This window comes from Neoarius graeffei, chromosome 7 (assembly GCF_027579695.1).
Source record: "Neoarius graeffei isolate fNeoGra1 chromosome 7, fNeoGra1.pri, whole genome shotgun sequence".
NCBI classification, from domain to species: domain Eukaryota; kingdom Metazoa; phylum Chordata; class Actinopteri; order Siluriformes; family Ariidae; genus Neoarius; species Neoarius graeffei.
The window spans coordinates 66,701,961-66,726,228 of NC_083575.1; the positions used below are offsets into that span (position 1 = coordinate 66,701,961).

General features: G+C 39.9%; 1 protein-coding gene across 1 annotated transcript in view; it reads right to left on the minus strand.

The window, feature by feature from the left end:
* Window positions 1-220: 220 nt before the first annotated feature.
* Window positions 221-24,268, minus strand: part of LOC132888902 (kynurenine 3-monooxygenase-like) — a 77,761-nt gene continuing 53,713 nt past the window's right edge. The window contains exons 9-16 of the mRNA XM_060924995.1: window positions 24,039-24,110; window positions 13,599-13,720; window positions 8,246-8,393; window positions 7,555-7,612; window positions 7,146-7,228; window positions 2,355-2,456; window positions 2,208-2,267; window positions 221-1,366 (exon numbers count right to left, since the gene is read on the minus strand). Coding sequence (XP_060780978.1) covers window positions 1,214-1,366; window positions 2,208-2,267; window positions 2,355-2,456; window positions 7,146-7,228; window positions 7,555-7,612; window positions 8,246-8,393; window positions 13,599-13,720; window positions 24,039-24,110 — 798 coding nt within the window. The 3' untranslated portion in view covers window positions 221-1,213. The remainder of the gene's footprint in view (window positions 1,367-2,207; window positions 2,268-2,354; window positions 2,457-7,145; window positions 7,229-7,554; window positions 7,613-8,245; window positions 8,394-13,598; window positions 13,721-24,038; window positions 24,111-24,268) is intronic.

The following is a 24,268-nucleotide window of genomic DNA, read 5'->3' on the forward strand; positions in this document are numbered from 1 at the left end:
AGCGGCAAGGAAAAACTTCCTGAGACAACATGAGGGAGAAACCAGACTCCAAAGGGATCCCGTCCTTATCTGGGTGAAACTGGAAAGTGTGATTATAAATATTTGGTGTCTATAACTCTATGCTGTATAGTCAAAATGTGCAATCGTATAACCAGAAAATTCATTATAGTTTTAACATGAAGTCTATTTTGAGGATGAATGATAACCAGGAAACAACAAATGGTGAGCACAGTTAGCCAGGCTTTCATTCTTCGTAAACAGTATGAGGGATCAGCTTTAATGCATGAAAATGCTACACAAACACAAAAGGTATATGGTCAGAGACAAGCAAATGGTGGAGGGAGGTCTCCTGGCTAAATTATTGGTAGAATGAATATGCACAAGTACAAATAATCAAGCAGTGATGTAACATGTTGGATAGTCATACATTTTTACCACAAGAGAGCAACACAGGTTATATGCAGCAAGTATACATATAAAACATATTGGCACATTAGGAAATGTACTATAAATCTGAAATATAAAAATATCAATTCTGTAAATTGCTCTGGATAAGGGCATCTGCCAAATGCCATAAGTATAAATGTAAATGTATTCCAAACAATAAAAAGAACAGATTAAATGTCAATACTGTGAATTGAGGGAAATTTCAGAATGTATTGTTCAGACAGAAATGGATAATTTTATAAACATGAAAATACATATTCACTATGCAAACATTTTTTCCTGTATGTAAAAGTGATTCCTAAATCAATCCATGCAAGCATTAACATCTGGCAGTGCTCTGGAATTTGAACTCTCCAGTTTTCTACTTATTAAGAAAGAAATTTAACCTTATTCACCATAGTTAACTCTAATCCCATGTTTGATAAAACATGAATGTGCAACTATATCTTCAAGGTCAGGAGACCTATCTGGTCTGAACATAATTTCTCTCAATATGTTTTCTGATTTATAATCAATTGTTCTAATGACAATTACTGCTCTTCAATAAGATTAAACCCAATTCAGCTCTTACGGTTTTTGTTTGTTTGTTTTTTCCATTCAAAGTCTTATTAAAACACCATCATGGGTTTTGTTTTTGTTTTAATCTCAATAGTACCAGTGAATTTCTGTAATCCAATTTTAATGAGGTTACGGATATCATAGGATTTGAAAGTATGGAGAATGACCGGGGCATCCTGAAATCTCTTCCCCATTCATTTGGGGAATCTTACTTTTGGAACCAGTTGAGGGTCAGAAGTCTTCTCAATAGATGCTTCACAGAAAAGCTGGGCTTTTTGGGAATGTACCGGTATCTGATAAGAAGATAAGTCACTCCCACTGCAGGTATTGTCCCTAAAAGCAATAGGCCCCAAGTAATCACCTGCAAAGAACAAGGATGATCTTACTGCCATGAAGTATCAGATTGTTCTTATTGCTTTACAAAAAAAAGTAAGTGAAAATGCAGGCAGAGATGTATCTAATATTTCTCACTGAGATTACAATAAAATTAAGAGGAGATGATAATGGCTTTGCAGAGTATTTTAAATTAATCATAATTTTTGTTCATTTTTGGATAATGGACTTTTTTTAAATAATACTTTTGTTTAGAATAGACTAGAATAGAATGCCTTTATTGTCACTGTACAAATGTACAACGAAATTTAATTCATCATAGGACAGCAAAGCCGCTGCGTACGTGTACACTGCCACTTTTGGGCACTTCAGCCCAAGGCCATTCCATGTTAACCTAACTGCATGTCTTTGGACTGTGGGGGAAACCGGAGCACCCAGAGGAAACCCACACAGACACGGGGAGAACATGCAAACTCCACACAGAAAGGCCCCCATCAACCGCTGGGCTCAAACCCACAACCTTCTTGCTGTGAGGCAACAGTGCTAACCACTATACCACCATACTGCCTTTGTTTGTTTTAAGTGAAGAGCATTGAGGAGTCTATGCAGTTAAGGCAAATGGCATCTGCCAGACATTCTCTTCCACAAGTTAAAAAAAATGTCTCCTGCTCTCAGGGTTTCGAGCTGCTTGAACACCTCTGTCAGCTTCCACTCACTCTGTCGCTCCAAAAGGGTATTCATGATAATGAGGCTTTGCAGAATTGCATTACAGTAGCAACAAAGACAAGATGTCGATACCAACCACCCCACTCTCAAACCCTCCATTGCCGAAAACAAACACACACACTTCTGAATGGTTTGGGGTTCACCTTGTTCTGCCATTGCCAGCGGATTATCGCTTCATGATAGGGTGTCCGAGTAAAGGTAACCTGAAAGCAAATTAGCTCCAAGATGACTGCTGTTCATTAAACAGAAATACTTTTTTGAAGAAGAAATTTAAGTACTAAATGGCTTACCATTGTGTACAATGGGATTATTGTTTTTGGCATGATAAAATGGAGCGCGTTGTCTAGATATTTACGGAACAGAAAGTACTTGGAGTTCACATGTGCTCGCATCTAAGACACAAGAAAAACTGTTAGTACAATACAAAATAGCATGATGCCAGATGTTTTATTCAAAGCATTACTAAAAGAGCAAAACCACACAGACATACATTGGTCAACAGTTAATTGAAGAAAGTTAATATATCGACTTTTCCAACCTAATATCACCCAGACATTGTCATACTTGTATTGTAGAAGAATGTACAGTAGATCAGTGTTTCTCAACCACTGGGTTGCAGCCCATTAGTGGGCCGCAAAGTGCCATCTAGTGGACCACGAATTTTTTTCAAGTTTGAAGCCAAATACTAAATAGTTCAGGATGTCATAGTGTCCCAAATCCAGTAGCTGGTTTGAAGTACACCTTTCAAGTGGAATAAATACATTTGTGGGTAAATTAAAAACAACAAGTCTTTATTATTGTCACATTCCTCCTTTGCATTTAACACCCCCCGCCCCCGCATGCACAAATACACACATAATAAATAAATACGTTTGTGGGTAAATTATATGGATCTGTGATGCCTGCTGAAAGAGAAGAGCAGGGAGGATTGAGAATCGAACAGCTGTTGTTTGTTTACACCCGATACTAAAACTTGTAGCATCCTGGCAACCATTGCAAAGATGTGTACAAAGCCCAGAAACTCCTATTTACCTGGGCATAAATGATACAAGATTTATCTTCTAGTGCCCTGATCCCCAGATCTTTAGCGCAACTACATATAAAAAGTTGTACTCCTCCATGCTCTTCCAGGTTTTCTTGTGTGTCCCCGTGTAGAATGACATCTGCAGCACCAGGTAGTGTGAGAGGTCGGGGATACTCAACGGATGGATAATTTTCCAACCCATAATGAATGAATGAATGAATGAATGAACGAATGAATAACTTTATTTAAACATGATAAGTTGATCAGTAGATCTGGTGGGATTGTGCATGTACAGATACAAATAATTACAAATATAAAAGATTAAAACTAAACACAATCTTAAAAAAACCCTTAAAATCTGTTGATAATCTGTTAATTATCTTCATTTTAAGTTAATTAATAGTATGCATAACTAATGTCTTTGTATTTAGTTCTGGCTACAATAGGATCAAAATTTGTTCTACTAATGTCAAATTTAGCAAGTAAATTTTTCTTTCTTTGGAAAAATCCTTCTTTGTTAACGTGTAAGGCTCTAATCCCATTGAGTGGTTGCTATATCCACTTCTTTTAAGTATACTTCTTGGTTTTAATAACTTGCTTGTTTGCTGAAGACAAACATGGCAATAAGTTCTTGCATTCATGGACCAGACTCCACTTTTGGATCATTAATCCCTTTTGACTGAGAATGCCCTGCATGCATGGTTTTATGTTGGCTTCTCGCACATCCATACAGTTTTAAATACAATAACTACAATTAAAAACAGTATGTTTTTATTGCATTTATTTAATTCCTGGGCTCCCATCTGTAACAGGGAGTGATGTTGCATCCCATTAATACACTTTACAATAGATTATTAGATTCTAAAAGAACAGATGAGCCAAAATAATTGGGGATCTTTTTTAATGGGCCCTGACTCATTAGGAGTATGAATAGGTGGGCCTCAAAGCAGAAAAGTTTGAGAACCCCTGCAGTAGACATAAAAGCTACACATCCCTGTTACAATTGCAGGTTTTTGTCATGCAAAAAAAAAAACCTAGATAAATCATTCAAGGTTTTTCCACCTTCAATATGATATAGTAACCAACTAAATTCAAGTGAAAAACAATGAGATATTTCTAGGAAAAAAGGGGGAGAAAACAACCCCTCAACTGATCAATATCTTACAACAATGAGATCCTATACAGGCTTGTAAGCTTTCTGAACAATAGCTTCAGTAGTTTGATGAAACCATAAGATTTCAAGAAAATCCTACAGAAATAGCTCATCTCATCTCATTATCTCTAGCCGCTTTATCCTGTTCTACAGGGTCGCAGGCAAGCTGGAGCCTATCCCAGCTGACTACGGGCGAAAGGCGGGGTACACCCTGGACAAGTCGCCAGGTCATCACAGGGCTGACACTAGACACAGACAACCATTCACACTCACAATCACACCTACGGTCAATTTAGAATCCCCAGTTAACCTAACCTGCATGTCTTTGGACTGTGGGGGAAACCGGAGCACCCGGAGGAAACCCACGCGGACACGGGGAGAACATGCAAACTCCGCACAGAAAGGCCCTCGCCGGCCACGGGGCTCGAACCCGGACCTTCTTGCTGTGAGGCGACAGCGCTAACCACTACACCACCGTGCCGCCTACAGAAATAGCTGATCTGGTTAATCAGAAATCACTTAACTGATGATAAATGTATAACAATTACTTTTGAACATGAAGTTGAATGTGATTGGTGAAATCTGAGCATCATCTCATACTCCATTGTGAAAGGCTGTGCACACTTGTGCAACCAGGTAATTGTGGGTTTTTTAAAATTTATTTACACACACACACACACACACACACACAAAAAAAAGTTTCTATCGATTTTTCACTTGAATTTTCTTGGTTGCTCTATCACCTTCAAGAAGGAAAAAAATCTGACATGATTCATCTTGGTGTTTATATCACAAAACCCTTCAATTTTAACAGAAGTATGTATACTTTTTTTAGATCCACTGTAAGAAAAGCTCCTGAGTCAACATTTGTCCCGAACCATAATTGTATTTACCATTTATCTGAGTTTTTATTTTGTATATTTGCAATCATGACCCCATGTTGTTGCTTTATGTTGTAATATTGCAAGGTTTCCTGAACTGCTATGTTTAAAGTATCCCTTTAAGCAAGACTGAGCAGGTCTAAAAGTATTACAATATTCCGGGATGCATACAGTGGTGCTTGAAAGTTTGTGAACCCTTTAGAATTTTCTATATTTCTGCATAAATATGACCTCAAACATCATCATATTTTCACACAAGTCCTAAAAGTAGATAAAGAGAACCCAGTTAAGCAAATGAGACAAAAATATTATACTTGCTCTTTTATTTATTAAGGAAAATGATCCAATATTACATATCTGTGAGTGGCAAAAGTATGTGAACCACTAGGATCAGCAGTTAATTTGAAGGTGAAATTAGGGTCAGGTGTTTTCAATCAGTGGGATGACAATCAGGTGTGAGTGGGCACCCTGTTTTATTTAAAGAACAGGGATCTATCAAAGTCTGATCTTCACAACACATGTTTGTGGAAGTGTATAATGGCACAAACAAAGGAGATTTCTGAGGACCTCAGAAAAAGCATTGTTGATGCTCATCAGGCTGGAAAAGGTTACAAAACTTCATCTCTTGAAATTCATCTCTAAAGAGTTTGGACTCCACCAATCCACAGTCAGACAGATTGTGTACAAATGGAGGAAATTCAAGACCATTGTTACCCTCCCCAGGAGTGGTCGACCAACAAAGATCACTCCAAGAGCAAGGTGTGTAATAGTCGGCAAGGTCACAAAGGGCCCCAGGGTAACTTCTAAGCAACTGAAGGCCTCTCTTACATTGGCTAATGTTAATGTTCATGAGTCCACCATCAGGAGAACACTGAACAACAATGGTGTGCATGGCAGGGTTGCAAGGAGAAAGCCACTGCTCTCCCAAAAGAACACTGCTGCTCGTCTGCAGTTTGCTAAAGATCACATGGACAAGCCAGAAGGCTATTGGAAAAATGTTTTGTAGACAGATGAGACCAAAATAGAATTTTTTGGTTTAAATGAGAAGTGTTATGTTTGGACAAAGGAAAACACTGCATTCCAGCATAAGAACCTTATCCCATCTGTGAAACATGGTGGAGGTAGCATCATGGTTTGGGCCTGTTTCACTGCATCTGGGCCAGGACGGCTTGCCATCATTGATGGAACAATGAATTCTGAATTATACCAGCGAATTCTAAAGGAAAATGTCAGGACATCTGTCCATGAACTGAATCTCAAGAGAAGGTGGGTCATGCAGCAAGACAATGACCCTAAGCACACAAGTCGTTCTACCAAAGAATGGTTAAAGAAGAATAAAGTTAATGTTTTGGAATGGCCAAGTCAAAGTCCTGACCTTAATCCAATCCAAATGTTGTGGAAGGACCTGAAATGAGCAGTTCATGTGAGGAAACCCACCAACATCCCAGAGTTGAAGCTGTTCTGTATGGAGGAATGGGCTAAAATTCCTCCAAGCCGGTGTGCAGGACTGATCAACAGTTACTGTTGCAGTTTAGTTGCAGTTATTGCTGCACAAGGGGGTCACACCAGATACTGAAGGCAAAGGTTCACATACTTTTGCCACTCACAGATACGTAATATTGGATCATTTTCCTCAATAAATAAATGACCAAGTATAATATTTTTATCTCATTTGTTTAACTAGGTTCTCTTTATCTACTTTTAGGACTTGTATGAAAATATGATGATGTTTTAGGTCATATTTATGCAGAAATATAGAAAATTCCAAAGGGTTCGCAAACTTTCAAGTGCCAATGTATATTGTATTGCTTTAGAAGTTCAATATTAAAATCTTTCCCTGCACCCTTCAATGTTTATTTGTACACTTTTAGAAACTCCTAAATAAAAGCTCATTGTGTGATATCCATTGATTAAACCAGACACTTGATTTTTTTACTGTAAATTCATTACCTGTGTGTACAGCTTATGCTCCAAATATATACTATAATTCCACACTATATAAGTTTGCAAGAAAATAAATCACCTCTATGTAATTGTACATAGCCAAATCAGCTATGGCGTGGTCAGCAGCGACACGGACTCGTGTGTACTCCAGGAGAACAGCAGCTGCCAAAAAAAATAAATAAATAAACAACCTATGTACAACTGTTTACTATTTCTCTGTCAAACAGAATTGCTGAGAACTCTTCATAGCAACAACATGTGCGATCCAAATGACACCTACAATTAAAGTGCAGCTTCGACGAAGTTGACCACGTGATTAATGTGTAAATAAGCAAGGTCTTCTCACTAACTGATGATTTTATACAAAAACTTGAAATTAGTCTGAAATTTAAACTTAGAATGTTAATACTGGAGAGTGAAATGTTATTTACTGTTATTTAAAAAAAAATCAGCAGCATGTGATAAAGTGCAGAATGAAACAGACTTACAAAAGTCTTCATTAAACTGATCCATAATCTCATCAAAAACAAGGCAGTCCTCAAAGCCCTAAGAGACAAAGTTAGATAATGAAAAATAACTTGAGCATGAACAGATTACAAGTTTCTGTTACCGAATGATCACATTCTTGTTAATAAATGCATCTTTTTTATGCAAGAGTTTATATCCTGTTTTGGATAAACTCACCACTTCAGAATTGTGGATATGTGGTGCTTGAAATTTGAACATTTTAATGTAATCCTGCTTATATCGCAAAATAGTATTACAACCTTATTATTTCATGATGGTTTACAAATACAAAATAACTGTATTTAAGAGCATTTTCCATGTTTTCTGATGAATCCAGTATAACCATAGCAAATCATCCAGAGCATTTTAACATAAAACTTGTGTTCTATATGGTCTGTGGACAGAAAAGTACGTTGTACTGTACATTTTTGTTACTTTTTATATTCCTTTCTTTGGCAACATATGAAAATGTTTTGATTACAAGTACGATTAAGAAAAAAATATGTGAAAATGAAATACAATATAAAGACCACATGGACAATAAAATGCTTTTTCAGACTATGGTTCAAAAGCTGAACAGCTTATATACTATAAAAAAGGTTAGTAAATTATACAGCGGCATAAATCCGTCACCATTGCCTCATACTTCCAACTGTTCTCATTTGTACTCACTGCGTTCATGCCCTGCCCATAAAATGGCACCACAGCATGAGCAGCATCCCCCATTAAGACACATTTATCATTCAAATGATAAGGAGAGCACTTCACGGACACCATGGCCTGGGCAGGCAGTTGGAAAAAGTCCCTCTTTAGAGCATCACTGAAATACACGATACACAATGGTAAGGATTGTGAACTTAACTTCCTAGTTCTCGCCAAATTCATTTCAATAATTGCAGAGAAAAATGCCACAGCTTTTCATAAACACTGTAAAAGCCAGGACACGCACACACTATAGCCACACACTTTGTTGGCCAGATTTACAATGTTTGTGTAATTTTGCCAAGGACATCATTAACCCTGTTCTGTGTGGGGCAATGGTTCATGCAAACCTATGAACTGTGCATTGGTTTTGTTGATTTTTTTTTTTTTTTTTTGTAAATTTCTGGATATAAATATCAGAGCATCATATGAAAACCGATCAGGAATTTTGCATTTATGTTAATCACAAATTAATAAGGCATCATAAGTTACAAATTCCGCCCATAATCAGCTGGGATAGGTTCCAGCTTGCCTGTGGCCCTGTACAGGATAAGTGGCTACAGATAACTCATCAGTTCTCTCCTTTTAATAATACTGAGCTTCATTTATCAAAAATGGATGTGAACAGATTAGTAAATCATTTGCAGGAGCATTTACACAAGAAATATGGTTCATGAAAATCCAGTTACAGTTGCAGTCAGAAGTTTACGTTCACAGACATGAATGTCATCATGGTCATGAGTGTCGTGGCAATATTGTGCTTTCAAGGATTTCTTTGAACTGTTCTTTTTGTGGCAGAATAATTGTACAACATACATTATAGAAAAAGAAAAACAAGAATTTGGTGCATAAGTCTTAATTTACTTTGGATTTTCTGAAATCAGAACAGGGTCAAAATTATACATACATGGGTGCAAGTATAACATTTTCAAAAACCTGAAAAATCTGACAAAGTCAGATGTGCATGGCGCAGCCATGCGGGGGGTGTTACAAAGGGGGGTGAGCCCCCTTAGGGCTCGAAAAAAAATTTAAATTACAAGTTAAAATGGTTGTCTCTCATGCAATCTCATGCAAACATTTATAATATTAATAGTTATATGATTTGCATATTCACATCAAATGTTTAATACATTTCATCAATTCATCTGAAATAACAATATTTCACGTACAAGGCTTGATATTTCAAAACATCTAGCAACTACTAATTTAAATGTTGAAACAACCATTTTTAATATGCTTCTGCTGTGATACCTTTTTTACAATATATACACAGCTTGAGTTAAAATAAGGGGCCACATGTCTTGATGTCCTCAGAAACTCCTGGATTTTAGCAAATAACAAGATTCAGCTTTTTCCATATACAAAAATATCTATATTTTATAATCCATTACTGACTACAAATGAGTTTTCAACCCAACAACCACATTAGAAAAGATGATAAAAAAAGCTAACAAACTTATTTCAAGACGTACCTTACTTTTATTTAATAATTGAAAGGTAATCAAATGTGTAAAAAAAAAAACGTTTATAAAAGCAGATACTTGTGATGAATAACTTCAATTCTAGAAGAAAGCACATTGCAGTTGCACATCACACAATGTCAGATGACAATTTTAATCACCAATAAATGTTTTGAATTCACTTATTACTATATCCACAAAAATCAGAAAAGTGATTAGTCTTATCGGCGTGATTTTTAAGTCCCTTCTTCCCGCTGGAGCCGTACTTGATAGTCTTTGAACAGCAGTCACAATACACAACTCCCGGGACGTCCAATTTTCTCAGCCACATTCCCCATTTGTCACCATTTTTGTCACACTCGCTTAACCATTCCCATCTCCATTTATTTCTAGACGTCTTTTCTAATTCTTTTGTATTGGAGCCTTCCGATAAAAACTTCATTTTGACATATTTTGATCAGCAACCAGAAGCAAAGCACTCGGATCTGTTGCAAGGGAGGGAAGTGAAATAAGGCTTATTATAAAAGCTGAAGTGAGCCAATCAAAAGCACCATTCTAACTTGCACCAAAAGAAACAGCGACTCATGGGAATAGCTGTGTTGATTTGGTTGAACAACGTGCTACGTGCTTGAAACATGATATCACACATGTATAACACCGTGAAACGACGGGCTAGTCAGGACCGCTCATTGGTGAGCGGCGTATAAATTGAATGAGGTTTGTGGCGAAGACTAGATGAAAAGATTTGTCTCGTGCAGAGACTGTACCGCGGTAACCCGGTAATATGCTGAGAGTGAGACAGTGAGAGGGCCACCCCCCCGAAAATCTCAACGGATTTACACGATTTGGAAAAATTACTTTTTCAGAACCGAAAAAACGGAGCTTCCGGCACATGCCGGAAAACTTGCACCCATGTACATACAGGGCCAAAGATATACATACAGTACCTCTAATATTTGTTTCAACATCTCTTAGCAAGTTTCACCTGGACCAGACACTTTGTGTCCATCAACAAGCTTCTGGTAGAATTATGGTTGAATATTTGACCACTCTTCTTGGCAGAATTGGTAGAGTTCAATTAAATTTGTTTGTTTCCCAGCATGGATCTGACTTTTAAGCAGAGTCCACATATATTGAAATCAGGACTTGTTTTAAGTTTAAAGTTAGCCTTCTTTATCCATTCAACAACGACCTCTGATGTGTATTTGAGGTCATTGTTCTGTTGGAACACCCAGTGGTGTCCAAGTTTTATTGTTTGAAGTTATGCTGAAGAATTCTGAGTCAGTCCTCCTTCATTCCGTCCACCTTGTGCAAGGCACCAGTTCCACTGGCAGCAAAACAGCACCAGAGCATGATGCTACCACCACCATGCTTAACGCTTGGTAGTGTTCCTCTGTCCCTCTGGTCATTGTGGCCAAACAACTCAATATTTCCTCCAGGAGTCTTTTTCTTTGTCCATTTGGTCAGCTTAAAACTTTAGTCAAACTTTGGATCAGGAGCTTTTTTTCTTGGACAGCAGCCTTTCAGTCCATGGTGATGTAAAACTTGCTTGACTGCAGACAGTGTTCCAGCAGCTTCCAGTTCATGGTAGGTGTAAAGGATTTATTCTTGACCAAGAAGGCATTAATTTATTTTGTGATTGTAAAGGATTTATTCTTAATTGTAAGGATCTATTCTTGATCTCAGTTTAACCAAGACTGACATGTGCAAATATTTTGTGTTTAATCTTATGTGGAACATTCCATTGCCCTGTGCTATCATATCATATCATAAGAACAGGCTGTGCATCAAATATTTTGTGTTCTATCTTAAGAATAGGCTGTGCGTAAGAAATGGCCTTTGATATCTGTCTGAACATTCTGTCAGAACATTCTGCTGATATGAAATGTGTAAGAACATTCTGCTTATTATTGATGTCCCCACTCAGGGCCAAGGTTTCACTCACACATACAGAAGGTTCTGAAATATCAGTTAAGTGACTGTAGCAATATGATCACTACAGCCTCTCTCTCTAGCATGCATTCTTTTCTCAGTCAACATTGAGCAGAACTGCTGATAAGTGCTCACAGACTGACCCAGTTACAGATATCAACAATACACACACACACACACATATATATATATATATATATATACACACACACACACACACACACACACACCACATCCATATAAAGCCTGCTGTAGTCTTTTGTCTTTCGGCGAAGCTGTGAATAAAGATGGTGAAACTAATTTCTGGGTTCCTGTCTGTTTCACGATTCGCCCCAGAGCTCTGGGTGACACGAAGGGACCAATCTGCGAGAGGGTAATCGCTCCGGTTGGGGCAAGAGGAAGAGACGGTGAATCTCTGACCTAACAGTAGGCCTGCACCTAGATGGTTCCTGGGTTGTTCCCTACCATCCAGCTATTTTCCTCTGAGGTGAGGGGAACAGATTGGGTCTTCTTCCAATAACTTGTACTTACATAAAATTGTTTGATCTCATGATCATGGAATCTGCAATTGTTTACAAATGGCTCCAAGAGACATTCCTGAGTTGTGTAAATCTATGATCCTCTTTCTCAAATCTGCACCCACCTCCATGGACATTCTTATTGTACTGTGAGTTGGTAAATCCAATGCGTGCTGTCAAATACACCTTTTTATGTTGGCACATAGAAGCTATCAGCTGTAGTCAATTCTGATCACCACTAATATGAAGTTAAGATACATGGTGTTGGCAAGTTAAGACATTTTAGAACTTTCAGTGCCACTGAATTAATAATCCCAGTGGCTATACATAAATTGTTGAACCTGTATGAATAATTTTGACCCTGTGTTGATTTCAAAAATTGCAAAATAAATTAAAACTTGTGCACCAAAGTCATGTTTTTTTCTATTAAAGATTATGTTGTACAATCATTCTGCCACAGAAAAAGAACAGTTCAAAAAAATAATTGAAAACCCAATATTGCCATGACATTCATATCCATGTATGTAAACTTCTGACTGCAACTGTAGTCTGCAAAATCTTTTGTATCCTATGAGAGATCCTGAGTTTGTGGAAATTTACATAGAATTAGACTCAGAAATGTGAAACTTGATTAAATAGCTTCAAATTGTATAAGTGGTACGAGTTACTGCACTTTTATACAAGTTAGTTCTGGTCCACTAATTTGATTAATCAGGTAGTACTCCAAGAGTGTTATATTTATTATAACCACACTGGGATGTTTCACTGTGTGCATCACTCCACTTGTAGGTGTTCTCAACCCAACATTCCACTTCCTAGTTTGAAACGGTTACTACGGTACAGTAGCGTTAGGGACATCATCAGCGGACATGGCAAATGATAATTTTTAGGAGTATAATTTTGGCTTTAAATATGAAAGCTCATCAGATGAAGATGAAACGGAAGAATGGATGGATGTCAATTTCACCAGAAGCACCCTTAACAGGAATGGGCAAATCAATGTAAGCTAGCTGGCCAGCTTGCTAACATGCTAAAGTGGGTGAGGTTTCTTCAGGATCTATTTCTGTTAGCAAAAATAAACAGAATATTTGGCCATATTATGTCTGAAATGTCAGTTACTCAGTATTAATTTAATTCAGTTTGGATTGTGAAAACTTTTACACTCAAGTCTACTAAAATACCGATAAGTGAAGCCCAATGTATTCAGCCCCTTTGAGCCAATGTTGAATTAACCACCCAAAATAACCCAGTGATTAAAAAAACAAAACAATAAATTCTCTCTCTGTAATTGTTCCAAAATTCCATTTAAAATAATAGCAAATCAAACTTATTTTAACAAATTTCTTGTGCCATGTTTTGATGCAAACAAGTCAGACAGCAAACTAAAGGAGAGAGAGACTGAACATTCCTTACACTCCTAAGAGTGGGATGGAATCTGGGAAGTATTTCTCAAAGAAGTGCATCAGCTCATCGCCTGTGGTAATCTTCTCAAACTCCTCAAATGGCATGAAGAGTGTGCAGGTGAACGTTTTGTCCTTTAAAATACAGGATAAACATGCTAAGATCTTTGCCATTAAGACATGAAACATAGCACATGTAGGATGTCCTACATAAATTTATACCACAGTGCGGTAGAATGCTCAAACCTGATTGGTCAATAGGTATGTATTACTTTCGTATCACAGCACAGGTAGTAATAAATGATAGGTAGAAAGAAAGAAAGAAAGAAAGAAAGAAAGAAAGAAAGAAAGAAAGAAAGAAAGAAAGAAAGAAAGAAAGAAAGAACAACTTTATTCATCACACACTTGTGAAATTACTCTCTGCATTTAGCCCATCTGAAGCAGTGAACACACACATGCGCACACACGTGACACACATACCCAGAGCAGTGGGCAGCCATGCTAACAGCGCCCAGGGAGCAGTTGGGAGTTAGGTGCCTCGCTCAAGGGCACCTCAGTCCAAGGTCATCCTATATTAACCTAACCTGCATGTCTTTGGACTGTGGGGGAAACCGGAGCACCCAGAGGAAACCCACACAGACACGGGGAGAACATGCAAACTCCACACAGAACACAGAAAGGCCCTCGCCGGCTGCTGGGTTCGAACCCAGAACCTTCTTGCTGTGAGGCGACCGTGATATATATATATATATATATATATATATATATATATATATATATATATATATATACATACACACACACACGTTTCAGAGCAATGTTGCCATCCAACCAAAATCTTTAAGGAAAGGCCTTCCTTCTTTCAGCAGTTTGGCACCAACTTGCTTTCTGCACATATTAAAACTGTATGGCTCTGTAGTAAAAAAGTCCAGGTGCTAAACTGGCCTGCCTGCAATCCAGACCTGTCACCCATTTAAAACATTTGGCGCATTATGAAGCGCAAAATACAACAAAGGAGACCCCAAAGTGTTGAGCAACTGAAATTGTACATCAGGCAAGAATGGGACAACATTCGTTACTAAGCATGCACCGATACCGATACTGGCATCGGCCCCGATACTCCACTAATAGGGGAGAGCGGGGTAAGATGAGCCAGGGGGTAAGATGAGCCACCCCCTGTTTCTAAGAAACAGTAAACAAATGTGACCATGTGACCACATTCAAAGGGGGCCGGGACCATTTACTTACACTTGTGGAGAGGAGCACCACATGTCAAACTAGGTGAGGGACATATTTATAAAAATGTGTTTTTGTGCTTTCTAAGTCAATTCCATGTTTGTCCACAGTGAAGATGATTTAGAGAAGACAAAAGTAGAATAATATTTAGACACATTAGGGTTAAGTTAGTGGCTTTCTAAGCTATGATATGAATGCTAATAAAAATAATTTTGATTAGCCTAATCCCCTTTATTAGCATTTTTCTACAAAATGGTGGCCATGGGGTAAGATGAGCCATTAGATGTGGGGCAAGTTGAGCCACTGGCTCAACTTACCCCATTGGTGGCTGAGCTTACCCAATATGGATGACACTTAAGTTTTCACATTTACTGGTCATATATGACAACAACACATATATATATATATATATATATATATATATATATATATATATATGACATCAGATGAGGAAGACCAGTTGTTAGATGTGGGGGATTATCTCATCTCATCTCATTATCTCTAGCCGCTTTATCCTTCTACAGGGTCGCAGGCAAGCTGGAGCCTATCCCAGCTGACTACGGGCGAAGGCGGGGTACACCCTGGACAAGTCGTCAGGTCATCACAGGGCTGACACATAGACACAGACAACCATTCACACTCACATTCACACCTACGGTCAATTTAGAGTCACCAGTTAACCTAACCTGCATGTCTTTGGACTGTGGGGGAAACCGGAGCACCCGGAGGAAACCCACGCGGACACGGGGAGAACATGCAAACTCCACACAGAAAGTCCCTCGCCGGCCCCGGGGCTCGAACCCAGGACCTTCTTGCTGTGAGGCGACAGCGCTAACCACTACACCACCGTGCCGCCCGTGGGGGATTATGTTGTGGCAAAATACACGGGGAAGAAGAAAGTGCATTTCTTCATTGGCCAGATAATCAAATTGGATGTCTTCGAAATAGAGGCAAGATTTGTCAAAAGAAGCCGGTCATGCCATGGCTCTGCAAGAAAGCCAACCTTTGTCTTCAAAGAGAAAGATAAGGCTGTCCTGTCAAGACAGGATATTGTGAAAAAATTGCCCCGCCCCTTTACTGTTGGGGGGACAGCACGGAGGGAGAGGCAAATGGTGTTCCCTTGCCATTTGAACGCTTGGAACATTGAATAATGATGAAATGATTGAATGATTGCTGCATGTTTTAGCAATGTTTTAACCTACTGAAAGAAATAAGATTCTTTTGGCACTGTTCTACTGTTTTAGTAATTTCTATAATATAGTATATCTCTCATTCCCTCTCTAACCATCCCTCTTTCTATCTATCTACGCATATATCTCTCTCTATCCATCTATCTATCCCTCCCTATCCCATCTCGTTCTATCACCTCTCTCTTCATCTCCCCTTCTCTATGCAACGGCCCTATCCCCCACTTGATTGACTTGATTCATTGATTGCATTTCTAATAATAAAAGTTGTTTACTTTGTTAACCTAACATGTTTTGTGTTGGCTCAATTTACCCCACACAGTGGCTTATCTTACCCCGTGCATGGGGTAAGCTGAGCCACTTGACATTTTTTTTTCAAGAGGTAATATCACTCTGACCATAAGAGCTTATCAATTATGTTTTGCTCAGATAGTAACAGTACACTTTGAAATTTGGTATGGTGTGTAGACTGGAAGCAAAAATGGCTTTAACATGTACTTATGATGAAAAATGTAAAAAAGTGGCTCATCTTACCCCACTCTCCCCTATACTCATACTCGTACTTGTCAAACAGTTGCCGATACCATGAACCGATACCAGTGCCGATCCCATGCGCCGATACCAATGTTCCCTGCAGCGCTTTTTGTTCCATTCGAGAGAGAAAAAAAAACTGAAGCATTGTTGAGCTCAGGCTTGAGCATAATATGATAGGCTATACCATGCGCCGATAGTGTTCTGTGAAGCGCCTTTTGCCAGCGTCCGTTCGAGGAAAAAAAGCCTCTCCCAGGAAAAAAATTGTAAATCTCAAGCATTGAGCGTAGGCTAATTTCGTCAGAAGACAAAAAAAAATTGTTCGACAACAACCCATTTTTCCATGACGAAGATGTGTTTGCGTAGTCATGAAACAGTGCCGTCACAACATCTTTCCCCAACACTGTCATTTTAAACATCTCTCCACACTCCACTCCCTTTCGCTGCCATACGCAGATAGGCCTACGCTAAGATCCCCAACGTTGTCCTTTTTTAATGTTGGCTATTCGCCTAGGTAAGGGTTTTGTAGGACAGGCTACTCACTAACAAACAAATGAAAATCGGATTTTTGTATAGGTGAATCCAACCGGCAGAGTTTAAGAGTGAAGAGTGAGAGAGAGAGCTTTAAGAAATGGCTGATTGAGTTTTCCAACTTGTTTCAGTTGAGGGCAACGCTAAGACCAAGGAAATTGACGTCCCATCTACAGGTATGGAGCTCCACGAGCACGGGACGCGATGTTGCGTTTGGTTGTAACGGCTGAGTCTTCTTCTCTATACACTCGTTCATGACTAGTTGTCTCCCTCTGCTAGGTACTGAATGTCAGTGCGCAGAGTTGTAGTGGGTGGTTGCGAGCATTGCGGCGGCCCGCGGGTGTTATGGCCCTTTTCCACTACCCTTTTTCAGCTCGCTTCAGCTCACTTCAGCCCGACATGGCTCGCGTTTCGACTACCAAAAACCAGCACGACTCAGCTCGTTTCAGCCCTGCTTAGCCCCTAAAACTCGCACCGTTTTGGAGTGGGGCTGAAGCGAGCCAAGCCGTGCCGACTGAGGCTGGGGGCGTGAGCAGACACTCCCCTGTGCACTGATTGGTGAGGAGGCGTGTCCTCACATGCCCACACACGCCCCGCGAGCGCGCTGGGATCTGTAAACACCGCAAACCCGGAAGAAGAATAATTATGAATTACGAGAATTTCTGAAGCCTTATGCGCCTCGCCTCATCTATACGCTCTTGCCAGTATCTGTCCGCGTTGTCGGTGACAACAAGCCACAGCACCAAGACCAGCAACACTAACGACTCCATGTCCTCCATGTTTATTGTTTACTATCCGGGTCGTGAGACTACCGCTTAAAAGATCACTGAATCAGTGACATACAGAGCATCGTGGACGAGTTCGCGGAGCGCAAGGCTCGTCGTATGCCCTTCAAATAATGCGCGCAGTAGGCTATTGATGTTTTATTATGAGCCATGTACAGTATGTCGCCTAATGTTTTTTTGTTTCTGAGTTACATGTTCGTTTGAAGGACTTAATGTACAAAATAACATAGTTGCACCCCGTAGTGTTGAAATTGGTAAACACAGTGCATTCAGTGAGGTTTGCACCGCCCTCCTTTTATTTCTGACTCTTCCTGTCACCGTTGCAACCTCTGAGCGCTCATTCGTATGCCCTTCAAATAATGTGCGCAGTATAGGCTATTGATGTTTTATTATGAGCCATGTACAGTATCCTAATGTTTTTTGTTTCTGAGTTACATGTTCGTTTGAAGGACTTGATGTACTAAATAACATAGTTGCACCCGGTAGTGTTGAAATTGGTAAACACCGCAGTTGCGGACATTTTGTAGCCTAAAATGATGTTATGATAAGCTTTAATAAAGTGCCCGGTCATTTGCCCCGCCCCCGGCCCGGCTCTGACTTGTTCCGCCACTGTCACTGATGTCACTGTTTGCGCTGCTTAACGACATCACGTGACGTCCACCCACTTTCGCTAACTCCACCCAATGTGTCCACCCACTTCCAGCCAGCACGGTTCAGCGCGGTTGTAGTCGAAATGCAACTTCAATAGCCCCGCTCAGCTCGACTCAGCACGGCACGGCTCAGCCGCGTTTGTAGTGGAAAAGCGGCATTAGATTATAGATATGTAGGTAGCCTATATTTTAATAACATCAACAGTATCGGTATCGGTAGTACTTGGTAACGGCAAGTACTGAAATGATAGTACTCATACTCGTATCGGTTTTCACAAATGTGGTATCGGTGCATCTCTATTCGTTACATTTGGCCTGAGTCGGGTGGTGGAGGTATGTGGCAGGGGGGGCGCGGCCAAGCGGCAGTCTGTGAATGGAGGGCGGGGTCGGGGAAGGTAAGTGGCTAAGTCATTCCACCTGCTGTCAATTAATGTGTCTCTGTTTGTTCCAGGGATGGAGCATAAACGGAGAGAGAGAGCAGAGAAAGGGAGCTCTCTCCCCGACCACAATGCATGTGTAAGTGAAAGAAAGCTGAAAAGCCAAAATAAAAGTTTTTGTGTAAACAACAACTCTTGCCTGCCATGCTTCTGTGCTCCACCCATATCAGGAAGTGCTACACTTACATATTGTGATCCAGGGCGTCAGAAGCATTTTTAATGTGCGTGTGTGTGTGCGGGGGGCGACACACTGGTGGGGGGTCTGGGGGTCCTCATCTCATCTCATTATCTCTAGCCGCTTTATCCTCCTGTTCTACAGGGTCGCAGGCAAGCTGGAGCCTATCCCAACTGACTACAGGCAAAAGGCAGGGTACACCCTGGACAAGTCGCCAGGTCATCACAGGGCTGACACAGACACAGACAACCATTCACACTCACACCTACGGTCAATTTAGGAGTCACCAGTTAACCTAACCTGCATGTCTTTGGACTGTGGGGGAAACCGGAGCACCCAGAGGAAACCCAAGTGGACATGGGGAGAACATGCAAACTCTGCACAGAAAGGCCCTTGCCGGCCACGGGGCTCGAACCCGGACCTTCTTGCTGTGAGGCGACAGTGCTAACCACTACATAGAGCCCTGCACTCCCGTGGGAGTCCCGCGGGACCCGCCGCAAAGCAGTGTGGGACAAATTTTGAAAGCTCATTGCGGGCGCGGGCGGGAGCAGGAGTGCACAATGCGGGCGCGGGCGGGAGCGGTGATAAGCTGCAGTCCCGCTAACTAAAAACGTGTTTAAAATAAAATTTATAAATTATTAATTTATGTCTATCGTATATAATTTGTGCTGGATATTTTATTTGGCATTAATAAAAACATTTTAAGATGCCTAAATTTGCAGAAAGAGTCAGATTGCCATTGATCACCCTAACGGGCGATCCTTTGATCACTCTAATGACTCGCCGTTCACACCCAGCCTCCAGTGACCCACACTAACATGATGCCTCAATGACACCTTAGATGAGCTGGTCATCAGAATTCTGATTCTGATCCAGGAGAGGATAAATATCTCTCGTACGTTTCCGATTCCTTACCTCTTCCGTGTTTGAGATCTCCGATCATGGCAGAAGAGCAGAGCTCCTCTACTGAAGCTCACAGTGCTTCAAAAGTAAGTGCTGCTTTAAAAAGAGGTACATTTACCATTAAAAAGTCAAGAGTCCTGAAATCGGACATTTGGAAATCATTCTCACTCGTGTACGACGCGGAGGGAAATCAGCTGCCCTTTGCTTGCTGTGATAAGTGCCAAAAGGTTCTGACATACTAGGATATTCTAGTTAGAAATGCTTTACAAATGTAAACTGGGTTAGCCTAATGTTTTGTATGGCTGAACAATAAATATACCAAATTTCCACTTGGAATTAAGTGCTCGCCTGTCTTTTTTTATTGTTTATTATTATTATTATTATTATTATTATTATTATAGACACTGACGAAGGCAACAGCCGAAACGTTTGTCTCCTTCTGCTGCTAAAAACAACTGAAAAGAAATGTAACTAAAAGAATAAGTTCAAGAGTGCGATCCATCTCTCCTTTCACACTAATTATTCATAGGAGACGCACCACGGGAGAGCGCATACTTAAATGATTAGCCTACTTAAATAATTATTATTATTAGGTCTACATGTTGCCATTTCAACATTCCGAATTCAGAAACAAGGTAAATAATAACAAACGTGAACGTGAGCTGTAGATATTTATGCTCAAATCCACTCAAAGTAGGGGGCGGGGCACCATCACGCTGTGTCAAGACAAGAACTTTCCTGAGAAATAACGCGAACGTCTGCATCATGCGGGATTTGCGGGCGGGAGCAGGACAAAATATGGCAGGCGCGGGCGGGAGCGGGACTTAAAATCATAATTCTTTGCGGGAGCGGACGGGAGCGGGACTGCACAATGCGGGCGCGGGCGGGAGTGGGACTGAAAAATCCGACCCGCGCAGATCTCTACACCTCTGGCACTACACCACCGTGCCGCCCGGTCTGGGGGTCCTCCCCCAGAAAATTTTTAATTAATTAGATGCCATTTCCTGCATTCTGGTGTATTTTTAACAGGTTGTTAAACACCTGATTTTACCTACAAAAGTCACTTCATTCAATGACTATTTTAGAGACTCAACAATAAGTCCTCATTCAACTAGTCCATATATTCATCAGCCTGTTTTTAAACCCACTGCTATGCCTAAGATAATGAGATGAATGTGACAATTTATCACCAACAATGACTTTATGGGTGCATTTTACTTTTTATTTTGAGTTTCCTTTTTTATTTAGTTTTAGATGTTACACAACATGCCACTGGGCCAAGCAACAGTGACACTGTATGTTTAAAAATAAGAATATTCATAATTTCACACAATGAACAGGCATGACATGGCATCATGCAAACTTCATAACACAAAATCACACTGTGTCAAGCAACGGTGACGCACAAAAAATAACTTCACACAATGAACAGGTGCAATTTTGTTAACCACCAACAGTGACTTCAGTGGGTGCATTTTACTTTTTCCGATTTATAACAAAAATGACATGACATCATGCAGTCTTCATAACACAAAATTACAGTGTCAAGCAATGACACATAAAAGATAACTTCACACAATGAACAAGTGCAGTTTTGTCAACCTACATGCAATGGTGGTACTACAGTAACATTTACAGATTAGTATAACAAATAGATTTATAGGCATAACTCTTTCTTACATTGGTGCCACCACAATTTCTACCACTTCATAACTTTTATCCCCCTTTCCTTCACAATCCACCTGGAATAACATCCATCTCTCTCCACTGCTTTCCTTTCTACTATTCCTTCCCCATACACTGATTTCTCATGTTACTTTCCAGAAAACTGGTAAAGACCAGACAAAACAAGTTCTTCAAATCACAACAGGGAATCAATAAATATCATCAGAGCAGACTTGACCTCATTCTTGGCATTACAGTAAGGTCGGCCTACTGGGTTTGAATTAAATGACAGCTAATATTAAGCTAACTGATACATCTCCTAACATTGTCTAGCCAGCTAACTGCACTAACATTTCCATCGGGACAAAAGCAAACCTGTCCTGTGGGGAAATTTTGACTGACTTTCCGCTTCTTTGTAAAGAATTTCCTTATGTCCATTGTGTCTGGGGAGGGAGCAAATACTGCAAACAATTCATCATCAACCAAGAATACCCCATTAGGCTAAGCTTATTTCACTGTTTAGTTGAACATTAATTTAACGTGGCCTAGGGTTAATTTTGAGGGCATATAACAAAAGAATAAGGTTTTAGCAAAAGCTAGACATTGTGAGGTGGCAATGGGGCTGACGTCACTTCCTCCACTTTTGAGCAGCTACACCAACATTTCTCTGCTTGCGCTGAGATTCACTCACATGCGGGGAGTTGTTGTAGGTAACGCCCGGAAAACCCGGAGTGGATTTTCAGTAGTATGTGTATTCTCTTATCGATCAAGTGGAATGGATTCTTTCACGAAGCAATAGAAACGGCACTGGGTGAACTAATATTGTATGTTAAATGTGGGGGGGGTCCAAACAAAGAATTATGAAATGTGAAGGGGACATGTCCCCGCCATATTCAATGGTGGTGACGCCCATGTTGTGATCCCAATAACACCTTTACTCAAATTCAAAAGCAACACATTTAGTGCATGCAACTGGAAGAAAAAGGGTCTTCTAAAACAAGTAACTACATAATGTAGAAACAGGAAGATAGAATAATGCATTTTAGTATAAATACACAGGTGATTATAGGAAATCTCGTGCATGCTGATTGGTCGAGACATTCGGACCATTTCTTGATAATCACCTTGAGTGATTTGATAAAATGGCGGCCGATCGCTTCGTCACCGTAAGTGTGGAAGAATTACAAATTATGAAATACTGTACCTAAAAGCACTAAAGATGCTACAAAGTTTGGTTTAAAACTATTCAAAGGTAAGGTGGAATTGTGATTTATTTTATCTATTTCAAAACAAAAGTATTTTATGCAATTCATATAGATAAGTGACACAAGTTTGCACGTATTACATTTGCGTGCCACTTTTGAAGATTTAAATAATTTAATCCCATTTTTTTTAAATAATCACCTGTGTATTTATACTAAAATAATTATCCACCTCAGGTTCAGTGAATATCAGTGAATAATAACCTCGACTACTTATTGGTTATTTTTCACCAGTATTCACTTCACCTTCGGTGAATAATTGTTAATTAATGGATTTTAATAGCATGGCAGATATTCTGTAACAAAATTAAGCTTTTGGGAAAATCATAATAAGCACAAGTGATAAAGTGAGACCATAGAGTTTCAAGTATCCCAGGACCCCAGCATTTCCTGAATACATTATTTCAGGTTTTGAGAACTAAGGACAAAATCAACATAAATACTTTTCATTTTATGATGCTATTGTTTGTTTGTAAAACCAAGAAAACATAATGGTTATTACTTGTTGGTTATAATCATTGTTATCATCTAGTTTTGAAAGGAAAAGCTAGAATGTCGATTTTTGGCTGATATATTTGATACAAGGGCGGCACGGTGGTGTAGTGGTTAGCGCTGTTGCCTCACAGCAAGAAGGTCCGGGTTCGAGCCCCGTGGCCGGCAAGGGCCTTTCTGTGCGGAGTTTGCATGTTCTCCCTGTGTCTGCATGGGTTTCCTCCGGGTGCTCCGGTTTCCCCCACAGTCCAAAGACATGCAGGTTAGGTTAACTGGTGACTCTAAATTGACCATAGGTGTGAGTGTGAATGGTTGTCTGTGTCTATGTGTCAGCCCTGTGATGACCTGGCGACTTGTCCAGGGTGTACCCCGCCTTTCGCCCGTAGTCAGCTGGGATAGGCTCCAGCTTGCCTGCGACCCTGTAGAACAGGATAAAGCGGCTATAGATGAGAAAAAAAACTCTATAACTGTAACGTTTGTGTCAAATCTCTGGTTTCTGTCAAAAAGTCCTTAGTGAGCAAAAACGTATCTTGAAATCACTTTATGGAACACTTGAAAAAGAAGATTCCCCAAATGTAATCTATATAATTTACACTTACCATGTTGGGGAGAGCTATCATCATGAATGTGTTCCTGGGCCAGATATGAAGAAAATTAGGCTCCATTGCAAACTGAACACAAAGAGAGAGGATGGACAGGATAAACTGTAAAAGTAATTACCTAAAAAATGTATACATACAAATGCATAACACTATTCTGTGTGCCCTTACTGCAAGAAATATTGTACACTGTTTGATACCAAATATACATTGAGACTATGAGACCATTA